This window comes from Loxodonta africana, chromosome 3 (assembly GCF_030014295.1).
Source record: "Loxodonta africana isolate mLoxAfr1 chromosome 3, mLoxAfr1.hap2, whole genome shotgun sequence".
Taxonomy (NCBI): Eukaryota; Metazoa; Chordata; class Mammalia; order Proboscidea; family Elephantidae; genus Loxodonta; species Loxodonta africana.
In genome coordinates, this window is record NC_087344.1 from 59,980,310 (window position 1) to 59,993,619 (window position 13,310).

General features: G+C 39.3%; 1 protein-coding gene and 1 long non-coding RNA gene across 2 annotated transcripts in view; one reads left to right on the plus strand and one right to left on the minus strand.

The window, feature by feature from the left end:
• The window catches only part of CLIC4 (chloride intracellular channel 4), an 88,897-nt gene that overhangs the window by 38,986 nt on the left and 36,601 nt on the right, over nucleotides 1-13,310 (plus strand). Inside the window, exon 2 of the mRNA XM_064281484.1 lies at nucleotides 5,780-5,889. Within this exon, the coding sequence (XP_064137554.1) occupies nucleotides 5,780-5,889 (110 nt within the window). The remainder of the gene's footprint in view (nucleotides 1-5,779; nucleotides 5,890-13,310) is intronic.
• Nucleotides 1-13,310, minus strand: part of LOC135230705 (uncharacterized) — an 80,577-nt gene that overhangs the window by 11,546 nt on the left and 55,721 nt on the right. The window lies entirely within an intron of this gene.

Consider the following 13,310-nt stretch of genomic DNA (forward strand, 5'->3'; position numbering starts at 1 on the left):
CCATAAACACAAAGAAATAGATGGGAATGATGTTAAAAGGTTCTCCTTTTTGGGTGTTTTAAAGTCTAACTATTCTAAAGACTAATTAAGCTAGGTTTTCTAAGTGAGCAGTTCCTTAACCTTGAATTAGTAAAACATTAAAATATTTGTTGCATTTACTGTTGACCCCTATTCTGCAATGTAGGAGTTAATCCAGCAGTTTCTGATTAAATACCAGTATTATACAATTCAATAATTACAACAGGGGTCTGGGGAAAGGAAAGTGAGGCTAGTAGTTATTCTGAGGAATAGTATGTGAGAGGAACCACAGGTAGCAAGGTAAGCGAAAATACCCCCTTTTGTAAGAATAAAACCAAATTAATGCCAAAACTCATTCTTTGTCTGGAAAATAGCAGTTATTTCTGAGTTGGTAGGATTATTCAAGTTTTTTCTTTGATTATTTGGGTTCCCAAATTTTTAAGAAAATTTCATAGATGTGTGTTTTTCTGTAATACAGAATCATTATTTGAAAAATATATATTCAAAATTAATAAATTTCTTTTCAGTGTTTGTGTGTGTGTGTGTATTTATACTTGTAATCTATATCTGAGGAGTCCTGGTAGCACAACAGTTTAAGCTGTAACCAAAAGGTTGGCAGTTCAAACCCACCCAGCCACTCCACAGGAGAAAGACCTGGTGATCTGCTTCTGTAACTGCCCCATAGGGTTTTATCGGTTGTAAAGATTACAACCGATAAAACCCTATGGGGCAGTTTTACTCTGTTACATGGAGTCTCTTTGAGTCTGAAATTGACTCAGTGGCACCTAAATGATGACGAGAATCTATCGGTGTATGTTTTTAAACAGCTTTATTGAGATAATTCACACACTGTACAGTTCACCTATGTAGAGTGTTCAGTGGTTTTTAGTATATTCACAAAATTATAAAACTGTCACCACCATCTAATTTTAGAATATTTTCATCACTATAAAAGGAACCCGTAGTCATTAACAGTAACTCCTCGTTTCCCTTTCTTCCTCTCCCCTGGCCCCTAATAAGCATTAGTCTACTTTCTGTCTCTGTGGATTTACGTGTTCTGGACATTTCATGTATATGGAATCATATAATATATGGTCTTGTGTAACTGGCTTCTTTCACTTCACATAGTGTTTTCGAAGTTCATCCACATAGCATGTATCAGTACTTCTCTTTATTGCTGAATAATATTCCACTATTTTTCATGCCACATTTTATATACTTTTTATTTTGCTTTTTCAATTTTGTACTTCTAAGGGACTTCCATTACTGGGAAAATGGAGTAGATATACTTTTTGCTATTCCTCCCACTTAGTACAACTAAAATCCCTGGACATTATGTATAAAACAAACATAAAAACAATCTGAAAGGTGGGGAGAGAAGCAAGACCAGCTAGGGACCTTGGGAACCAAGAAATGATGCAGTGCTGAGTTCCCTGAGGTTTTTTTGACCTCATACATCCCAGACTTGAAGCAGAAGAAGCTGGCAACCTAGAAACACCAGCAGGTATAGATAAAAAAAAAAAAAAGCTCTAACAAAAGTCTGCTCTCTCTAGTCAGAGAACCAGGAAAGGGGCAGCCTACTAAGACAAAACATTTAGACAATAACTGCTTTGCTTCTGCCAGATGCCACAGAAAAAACTGCCCCCATGCCAATGCCTACAAAAGCTGAATAGGGAGTCTAGACTTCTACCCTTAGAGACTGTAACACCCCTGCCAGGGTGGTATCAGAGAGGGCCAGGTAGAGAGCCGGGGCTTTCTTCCTTGCTGTCCAGTAAAGAGGAGCCCTTCTCCTTGCCCGCATGGGTGGTATCAGAGGAGGCCTAGTGGAGAGTCAGGACTCTCTAATGAGTCACATCCACTGCTGTGTCAGTGGAGACCACATGGGGAGCTGGAGCTTCCACTCCTGCTTGGCAATAATGAGGAGCCTTCTCTCCTTGGGTGTCAATGGAGGCTGAGTGAGAAACCTGGACTTCTGGCTCCATTTGGTAGTAACAAGGCAGTGCTCCCCACTACCCTTCCAGAGTGGTGTCAGAAAGCCAGCTAAAACAAGAGGGTTTAAACAAGATACAGAGTATCACAACATAGTACGAAAATGTTCAGGTTTCAATTGAAAATCATTTACCAGACCAAAAACTAGGAACATCTCAAACTGAATGAAAAAAGACAGTAGATGCCAACACTGAGATGACAGAAATGTTAGAATTACCTAACAAAGGTTTTAAAGGAGCTGTGATAAAAGTGCTTCAGTGAGCAATTATGAACATGTTTGAAACAGATGGGGCGGCAGGGTGGGGGTGCGGGGGGAGGAAGAAAACTTCAGCAAAGAAATGGAAGGTATAAAGAAGAACCAAGGGGAAATTTTAGAACTGAAATAGGCGGTAACTGGAATACAAAGCTCAGTGGATGGGCTTAACAGCAGAATGGAGTGGACAGAAGAATCAGTGAACTGGAAGACAGATGAACAGAAATTACCCAATCTGAATAACAAATACACTGAACATTTAATACTTCTGTATTTCCAGGTTTGATGTTATCCATCTAACTGTCCTTTTCAGAGGCTTCATTTTATTCTATTGACCCAGCAATTATACATACAGAACTTTTTCTATAGAAACACTTATACAGCTGTCCAAAGATACAAATAAAAAAGGAGAAATATTGAAGCATTGCTTGTAATAGCAGGACACTGGAGACCATCCAACACCCATCAGTAAGAAATTTGTTAAATTATAGAACACCTATAAGAAAAAGAGTTTAAGATTGATTACATTAAGTTTAGAATAAAATATAAATTGTAAAAAAGTTATGTTTGGTATGATCACTTTTTGAAAGAAAAAGGTATATACATAGAAAATAAATCTGGAAGAGTATGTGACAAACTATTGGATGGTTACCTCAGGGTAAGAGAACTCTTGACTTCCTGTAGTGTTTTATTTATTTTTAAAATAATGAGCCTATATTACTGTTAGCAGTTTTTTAAAAAAGACATACTTTTCTTTGATGCTAGTGTTAGATAACATGTATTTTTGATCATACCTCTTTGTTGAAATGGCATTTTATCCGTATAACTTGGTTTAAAGGAGGTAGTTTTTTATTTGTAACTTCTAAAAATCAGAATTTCTCCACAATTTCACAGTATTTACTGAAAATATCATCTGACTAAGTAGCTTCCAATTTTCTAATACTCCTAAAACTTTGAAAGAACTGGTACATGGCAGTATTTCTTGTTTGAGTTGTCATGAGTTTTGGGGGGTTCGTTAACGAAAGGCTGTTTTTCAGACCTATCTTGGAAGGATGGGCATGTTGCATGTGCGTGAAGGAAAGTAGTTTGGTGTGGAGTAAGAAATGTGTAACAAGTTTCTGATATACCTGAAGGAGAAGTAAATTGAGAAGTTTTCCAGAGAATTATAAACAGAGGAGGCAGTCTGAAAGCAAAAGGACATTTACATACTGAGCAGGTATTTTGAACCTGCCTGTGTTTAGGGGGAAACCCTGGTGGCATAGTGGTTAAGTGCTACAGCTGCTAGCCAAAAGGTGAGCAGTTCGAATCCACCAGGCGCTCCTTGGAAACTCTATGCGGCAGCTCTACTCTGTCCTACAGGATTGCTATGAGTCGGAATCGACACGACGGCAATGGGTTTGGGTTTTTTTTGGTGTTTAGGGATTCTCATGTCTGTGCTTTAAAGTATACTCTGCAGACCGTTGTGGGAGATCGCGGTGTGGTGTTTTTGATCTAAGCACCAGCCTGTTTTTTTTCCAACTGGCCTTTAGTTTAATGTGAGTTTCTAAGTGTCTACGTGTAAGATCTTTATGACATCTTCTTTACCAATTTACTTATTTTAATACTGCTATGACACGTAGTTTGGGAATTTATAGTTCATTTTATAGATTAAGTAAATGAACTAGTACAAAGATCTTGAGTCAAGACTAGTTTTTTGTTTATCAAACTGTTCTGCTTTTTCAGTAAGTCTCAAGTTTGGGATACTTTTTCTTAGAAGAGGTTGTATCTTGTATTTATACCACTGCAAGCATGTTTAAACCAGTAGGGGGAAAAAACAAAAACAACAAGATATCTGAAAGCCAGAACTTGGTGTGAAAATATTCACCGTTAAGCTATTTAATTAGAAAGGTAATGTGTTAAATTTATTTTGTCTATAAAATCACTTGTATATCATCTTTGTTCCATCCTGTGAATGAACAGTCAGCATCTTCAAAAAAGCAATTTTGGGTAGTAGTTTGTTATATACCCACCCAGTAGCAGGGCGATTTAGTCCTATAAACGGACTTGTGCCTTGAGGAAGGAATATCCTAGCCTTCCCAGACCAGTGTTTCTCAATGTGGTCAGCAAATGCCTTACTACGGAATCTCTTGCATACAGAATCTCTGGATTTAAGCCCCAGAAATCTTCATTTTAAAAATTCCCTGTAGGTTGTTATTAATCCCACTCAAGTTTAAAAACTCGTTAGTTAGATGCCATCTTTAGGAAGTAAATTTTTGTACCAGTTGCAGTATTAGGAATTAATATGTCCTGCTCTGGTGAAAATTTTGTGTGTATTTGGCTACTAATAAAGAATGATCGCCTTTTTTAAACCAAGTTCAGATTAACTCATGCTCTCTTATTAGGGTAGGGTTCTGGGATCCTCCTTGTATGCCCATTGTTTTGTTGATTGCATTATATTTAAACAGTTAACTGCCCTTTTTTTTTTTTTAATGCCCCCCCCCACCCCACCATTGGTTTAGGAATTAATGACTTTTACTAATGTAGCATTTTACACAAGTGCCCTTGAGTTTTTTTGAGGGATGCTTTAAGAAAATCCATGGTACTTTTCCAGCATCTTTGAATGACTTGTTTAAGAGTTGCTTCTGGCTTTCTCTCCATGTACTCCATGCTTGAGTGGGCTGTGTTGATCCCTAGTGAGTGCTAGAGCAGCCTCTTCCAGCAGGCCCACTCTCTTTCCTCCCCCCCCTACTTTATTTCTTCTCTCCCTCCCTCCTTTTTAAAGTTGGGCCCTACATGATTGAATGAAAGATGATTTCTTCTTCTACCTCATGGTTGAAATTGGGAGCCAACTGCTCTTCATTAAGCAGGATTAGAAATAGCTTATAAAGATACGTTTGTTATGTTCTTGTTCCCTGAAGGAATGTATTAAACAAGATATGGGATATTTATTATGAATATTTATTAAAATGAGAGGGGGAGTGGTGCTTATTTAAGTTCTTTGGAGACAGGTACACTTGTAAGTTTCCTTTTTGATGTTGACATGTAATGAATACTGTCAAATAGGATAAGAAATGACTTCTACATGTCATAAAACCCATGACAGACATTGTTTTTGTCCTGAGGCAAAGTTATATGTACGCCCTGGATTGATTAGATCTACATTATCTAACATGGCAGCTATTAGCTACGTGTGGCTATTAAAAATTTTTAAAAAGTAAATGAAATTAAAAATTCATTTCAAGTACTCCATGACCATATGTTGCTAGTGGCTACCATATTGGACAGTGCAGACATTGACAATTTCTATCATTGGAGAAAGTTCTTTTGGACAGTACTGTATAATACTGGCCATTTCTTAGAAAGGAAAGAAGCAAAGGAAAGAGTAAAATAATAAAGACCTGGATTTCTGCCCTTCCTTCCACAATATAACTTTTCCTGTCTTCTTGTACTCTTGATTAAAATTCAGAAAGAGGTCTGTTGTTTTGAGTATCATCTTTTTGACCTTGTTTTTTTTTTTTTTTTAACACTTCTGTTCCTCAGGCCGGCAGTGATGGTGAAAGCATAGGAAACTGCCCCTTCTCCCAGAGGCTCTTCATGATTCTTTGGCTCAAAGGAGTTGTGTTTAGTGTCACAACCGTTGACCTGAAAAGGTAAGACATGATTGCAGTTTGGGATCAACTTAAATTGAGAGCAAATGCTTTACTGTCTTTTCAGTTTGATCCATTCCCCAGTCTCACATTTTGCATATATTGTATTAAAGTTTATCTGATTTCTAGACGAATTTAATTTTGCTGAAGATAATAAAACTTTCTCAAGATCATTAAACAGTTGCAGCAGTGCATGGACAGGGAGCTGCCAGAAATTCAAGCTGGATTCAGAAGAGGACGTGGAACAAGGAATGTCATTGCCGATGTCAGCTGGATCTTGGTTGAAAGCAAAGAATACCAGGAAGATGTTTACCTGTGTTTTATTGACTATGCAAAGGCATTTGACTGTGTGGGTTGAATTGTGTTCATGCAGAACCTGTGCATAGACCAAGAGGCAGTCATTCCAGCATAACAAGGGGATACGGCATGGTTTAAAATCAGAAAAGGTGCATGTCAGTGTTGTATCCTTTCACCATACTTTGTCAGTCTATATGCTGAACACATAATTGGAGAAGCTGGACTATATGAAGAAAAATGCAGCATCAAGATTGGAGGAAGACTCATTAACAACTTGCGATGCACAAATGACACAACCTCGCTTGCTGAAAGTGAAGAGGACTTGAAGGACTTACTGATGAAGATCAAAGACCACCGCCATCAGTATGGATTACACCTCAACATAAAGAAAACAAAAATCCTCACAACGGGACCAGTAAGCAACATTATGATCAACAGAAAAAATATTGAAGTTGTCAAGAATTTCATTTTGCATGGATCCACAATCAACACCCATGGAAGCAGTAGTCAGGAAATCAAACAACTTATTGCACTGGGCAGATCTGCTGCTAGAGACCTCTTTAAAGTGTTAAAAAGCAAAGATATCACTTTGAGGACTAAGATGCGCCTGACCCAAGCCATGGTATTTTCGATCGCCTCATGTGTATGTGAAACCTGGACAGTGAATAGGGAAGATCGAAGAAGAATTGATGCATTTGAACTGTGGTGTTGGTGAAGAATACTCAATATGCTGTGGACTGCCAGAAGAAGGAACCAGGCCTCTGAACTGGTTTGTTCCGGTTTGAACTCCTGCTGAGAATTTGCATTTCTAATGAGCTCCCAGGAGATGCTAAAGCTGCTGGTTGGAGACCAGTTCTGAGAACCACTAGTGGAGTGGTGGTTCTCAAAATTTACTCTACATGAAAACCATTTGGGGATCTTGTTAAACGTAGCTTCTGATTCAGTATATCTGGGGTAGAAATGTAAGTTCTCAGCAGGGGTTCCAACTGGAACGAACCAGTTTGAAGCCCTGGACTGAACAAATATGTCTTGGAAGAAGTACAGCCAGAATACTCCTTAGAAGCGAGGATGGTGAGACATCCTGTCATGCACTTTGGACATGTTATCAAGAGGGACCAGTCCCTGGAGAAGGACATCATGCTTGGTAATATAGAGGGTATTTGAGAAAGAGGAAGACCCTCAGTGAGATGGATTGATCAGTGGCTGCAACGATGGGCTCTAAGATAGGAATGATTGTGAGGATGGTTCAGGGTAGGGCAGTGTTTCGTTCTGTTATTCACAGGGTTGCTATGAGTTGGAATCAACTTGACAGTACCTAACAACAACAATAAGTATTTTGGACAATTCACAATGTCAGTAAATTACATGTAGCCTCTCAGCCTTTTTAGGAACTCTTGTGTGTTTACCTTAAATTTACCAGAGGAGCACCAGGACCTAAATTTTCACAAAGACCCGAGGAACTCTTTGAACTTTCTAGTGTAAACTTGGAGCTATAAAGTACTTTCTAAGCAAATAACACATGGCCTATATAATTCGGATCCCTAAAGACAAGAATGGAATTTTAGGAGGATAAATACCACTGATGCTTATTTCCTTTAGTCTGCTTTTCAGGGAATAACTAGAGTTTTCCATAAAATGATTTTAGTCATGTTTGGTTAAATGAAATAGTAAAATAAGAGCAATTTTCCATTGTCCTGTGATTGTTCTTGCAAGTTGAAAATTTGCTTCTAGCTTTCTCTTCATAGTGGGCAGAGCTGAGAAGAACCCTGATGTGTAAGCTCTTTGTACTCAGGAACTTCTGTTCTCCCTTAGTAAACAGGTCTAAGGTAAAGAACTTCATACTTAAAAAAAAAAAAAAAAGAAAAGATCATGTCAAGGATTAAGAATGGCTATCTGGTCCGTGGGTGGTGCAGATAGTTTGCTAAGTGAAAGGATGGCGGTTTAAACTCACCCAGCAGCCCCACTTTTAAACTTACCCACCCTGACAATCTGCATCCATAAAGATCACAGCCAAGAAAACCCTATGGAGCTCAGTTCTACTCTGTAACACATGGGCTCACCATGAATAAGAATCGACTCGACGGCAGTGGGTTTGATTTTTGGTACCAAGAGAAAAATCTAGGATTTTGGCAGTGGGAATGTATTACTCTGGGCACAAATGCCACAGCATGGTTTGCTGTTTATTTTTTAAATGTATAAAGTCATGAATGGTATCCAAGAGAAAATATAGACAAGGCATTACCTAATAGATGGCAGAACTCTTTGTCTGTTACCTCTCTGTGGGCATCACATACTGAGAGTTGTTTGAGAGCTGTGATGCCATTCCGAGTTATAGGTGGTCATACTCTGGGGTCTTTATCAGTTCCTTAAAATTTATCCTTTACTTAACTGCCAGTGACACATATTTGAAATTTCCCAAACTTAAAATTTATTTATTGAAAATGAGCCATGAAGTCTTTTAGGAACACCTTGTATGGAGCCCTGGTGACACAGTGGTTAAGAGGTTGGCTGTTAACCAAAGGGTCGGTAGTTCAAATCCACCAGCCACTCTGTGGAAACCATATGGGTACAGTTCTACTCTGTCCTGTAGGACCGCTGACATGGATTGAATTGTGTCCCCTCAAAATATGTGTTAATGTGGTTAGGCCATGATTCCTAGTATTGTGTGTTTGTCCTCCATTTTATGATTGTAACTTTATGCTAAAGAGGATTGGGGTGGAATTGTAACACCCTTACTAAGGACATATCCCTGCTTCAGTGTAAAGGGAGTTTCCCTGGAGTGTGGCTTGTACCACCTGTTATCTTACAAGAGATAAAAAGAAAGGGAAGCAAGCAGAGTGTGGGGACCTCATAGCACCAAGAAAGAAGCACCAGGAGTAGAGCGTGTCCTTTGGATCCAGGGTTCCTGCGCGTTGAAGTTCCTAGTGCAGGGGAAGACTGACGAGAAAGACCTTCCTCGAGAGCCAACAGAGAGAGAAAGCCTTCCCCTGGAGCTGATGCCCTGAATTTGGACTTCTTGGCCTACTGGACAGAGAAAATAAACTTCTCTTTGTTAAAGCCATCTACTTGTGGTATTTTTGTTATAGCCACACTAGATGACTAAGACAGTAGCTATGAGTTGGAACTGACTCGATGACAATGGGGTTTTTTTGTTATATGTATGAATATAGAGATAAAATTTGGAGAATAGTAAGAGTTAAAATTAAAACTCTAGGCTCTTGGAAGACGTTACCTTTTCATGTTGGACAGAGCTGTTGTAAGAATGAAATAATTCATGGAATTACCCTTCTATTACTGTTTTTTTCCTACATGCATTCACAAAGTAAGTTTCCCAGCATAACTCCTAAAAATAGACTCTGCTGTCCAGCACACACCCTTACTGTGTCCTAAAATACATGGATTTCTCCTATTCCATTTTTGGCTTGGAGTAAGTGAGTTGACGGCCATGCTTTGAAAAAGCCCTCTTTGAACAGCTCAATACAGTGCTTGATTATGGTACATACCAGTAATAGTGTCATAAATGATGTGAATCTGTGGTTCAGAAAAGAAAGTGAACCCACCAACTTTATTTCAAAGAGGTCTGTTTTATTTTCTATAATTAGAAAATATTGCCACTCAAAAGAAGATGTATGCTTATTTCCTAGGGCTTTGATTAAAATCAACAGTTCTAATAGCACTTAAAATTAGAGGCTAGATTTTTAGTGTTTCTTAAAAAATTTTAGGTTTCCAGTACATCTAAAAAATACTTCTGAAGGGCAATTAAAAATATGTAAGTGTTAGATACGTGATAATGAGTTCCCTTCTCCACCAGCCACTGGTCATCAACTTCTCCTTCACAGAGGTAACTGCGTTCAGGTTTGGTGTTCATCCTTCCACATGTTTCCTATGAGTTTACGTGCTAAAATATAAAAATACAGCCTTGAAAAGCGTTTCAAAAAGAAGGTACTCCAAGAGAGTGAACATCTCTCAAAAGTACAGTGTAAAATAAAGTTGTCATAGAGAAATAAAACATCCTATAGTAATATCTCTTTTATTTTAAAACATTAAATATGACTGTTTTTAGAAAGCTGTGGGGGAGAAAATGCCCACGGTGCTTATTTTCTTGCTTTTCCTGGTGGTTGCCTAATTCCTCAGCTGAAAGTACTGATCCCAGAACAAACCAGTGGAGAGCAATAGACCTCTCCTGAGAGCCATTTTAGCAGCCTACTCTATGCTCTGGAAAAATTGTTGTTATATGGCATTATACCCATAAGAACAAAACCATTTTGAGTTTTGGCACTGTGTAACATGTTCTCTTTGAATCTCAATAGGTGTTAATGACTATCCTGGTAGTGTTCATGTATCCCTTGTGAGGTTTTGAACAGTCTCCCATTACTTGCCTGCCAGTGCAGCCTTAATGCTTTTGTGGAAGTCATTTCTAAACCTAATTTTCTGTTCATGCTGCAAATGTATTAAAGAACTTTTGGATAAAAAAGAGTCTTCAGAAGAAATTTAGGTTTACATCAACTACCATTTGAATAAAAAGTTCAGGTAGTTATTGTTAAAACTAAAAATAATATTAAGCCAATAATAGAAATTGAAGTTTATTTAATATATGATTTGCAAATCGGGGCAGCATTTCCTACTAACGTGTAACCTGTTGCTGTCGGGTCAGCAGAGTAGAATTGCGTCATAGGGTTTCCAAGGACTGGCTTTTGGATTCAACCTGCCCACCTTTTGGTTAGCAGCCAAGCTCTTAATCGCCGTGCCACCAGGGCTCCCATTTCCTACTAGAGAGTCAAAAATGTTTCAAAGAAGAAAGAACCTTCACAGATTTTTTTTTTGATACCCCAGTTTATTGTTAGTAATTATACATTGCCATGGAAACAGGGCCAGAATGAAGTTTATAGAATAACTTGTAGACATGGGAAACCCTGGTGGTGTAGTGGTTAAGAGCTCTGGTGGCTAACCAAAAGGTCTGCAGTTCGAATCCACCAGGCATTCCTTGGAAACCCTATGAGACAGTTCTACTCTGTCCTATAGGGTCGCTGTGAATGGGAATTGATTTGACAGCAATGGGTTATCAACGGGTTATTGTGGACATGCAGGGTTCCATATATATATTTTTTCTTTTTAATTTTTATTGTGCTTTAAGTGAAAGTTTACAAATCAAGTCAGTCTCTCACACAAAAACTTATATACACCTTGCTACATACTCCCAGTTGCTCTCCCCCAATGAGACAGCCTGCTCCCTCCCTCCACTCTCTCTTTTTGTGTCCGTTTCACCAGTTTCTAACCCCCTCTACCCTTTCATCTCCACTCCAGGCAGGAAATGTCAACATAGTCTCAAGTGTCCACCTGATCCAAGAAGCTCACTCCTCACCAGCATCCCTCTCCAATCCATTGTCCAGTCCAATCCCTGTCTGAAGAATTGGCTTTGGGAATGGTTCTTGTCCTGGGCCAACAGAAGATCTGGGGGCCATGACCACCAGGGTCCTTCTAGTCTCAGACCATTGTGTCTGGTCTTTCTATGAGAACTCCATATATTTTCTTTGAAGACAATTAAAATACTTACTGATTGACCTGAAGACAAAACTTCTAGCCTGACTTTTGGAATTGCTGTTGTCAAAACTGATTGCACATGGATGATTCTTTAAAAGAGCAGAATACCAGGGGCAAACTAACTATTGTTTGACTTAAAGATGACTTTCAGGAGACCAGTTTTAAGGTTCTAAGATTACCTCAGGGCAGTAGTTTCAGGTGGGTCATTTCAACCTCTGTGGCTCCAGAAAACGTGGATTCCATGAGAATTAAAAATTCTGTCTGTATTTCACAAGGTAATTATGAGCCCAAGAGAAAGAAGGGGCCACATAAACCAGAGACTACATCAGCCTGAGACCAGAACTAGATGGTGCCCGGCTACAACTGATGACTGCCCTGACAGAGGACACAACAGAGAACCCCTGAGGGAGCAGGAGAGCAGTGGAATGCAGACCCCAAATTCTCAAAAAAGGCCAGACTTAATGGTCTGACTGAGACTAGAATGACCCTGGTGGTCATGGCCCCCAGACTTTCTGTTGGCCCAGGACAGGAACCATTCCCAAAGCCAACTCTTCAGACAGGGATTAGACTGGACAGTGGGTTGGAGAGGGATGCTGTTGAGGAGTGAGCTTCTTGGATCAGGTGGACACTTGAGACTATGTTGGCATCTCCTGCCTGCAGGGGAGATGAGAGGGTAGAGGGGTTAGAAGCTGGCAAAATGGACACGAAAAAAGAGAGTGGAGGGAGGGAGCAGGCTGTTTAATTAGCGGGAGAGCAACTGGGAGTATGTAGCAAGGTGTATATAAGTTTTTGTGTGAGAGACTAACTTGATTTGTAAACTTTTACTTAAAGCACAATAAAAATTAAAAAAAAAAATTCTGTCCATATTATAAATGAAAATACAAAAATACAGGACATATTTAAAGGTGTTATTACAGGTCATCAAATAAAGAGTAGCCATGGTATGTAGAAAGTACCAGGAGTAGAAACCTGGTTCTGCGTGGATAGGGCTTACTGGGACCGTGAGCATACCCTCATATTTAAATTCACAAAAGGGAAGTTGTCTTGGCTATCTATGGCTGCTGTAACAGAAATACCACAAGTGAATGGCTTCAGCAAACAGAAGTTTATTCTCTCACAGTTTAGGAGGCTAGAAGTCCAAATTCAAGGTGTCAGCTCCAGGGGAAGGCTTTCTCTGTTGGCTCTGGGGGAAGGTCCTTGTGATCAATCTTACCCTGGACTAGGAGCTTCTCTGCGCAGGAACCCCAGGTCCAAAGGACGCACTCTGCTCCCAGTGCTGCTTTCTTGGTGATAGGAGATCCCCCACTCTCTGCTCACTTCTCTTTCCTCTTATCTCTTATAAGATAAAAGGTGATGCAGGCCACACTCTAGGGAACTCCCTTTACTTTGGTTCAGGGATGAGACCTGAGTAAAAACGTTGGCATCCTACCCTAATCCTCTTTAACATAACCCATTCTTGCCTCATTAACTGCAGGCAGAGATTAGGGTTTACAACGTATAGGAAAATTACATCAATCACGAAATGGAGGACAACCACACAATACTGGGAATCATGGCCTAACCAATTTGACATATATTTTGGGGGG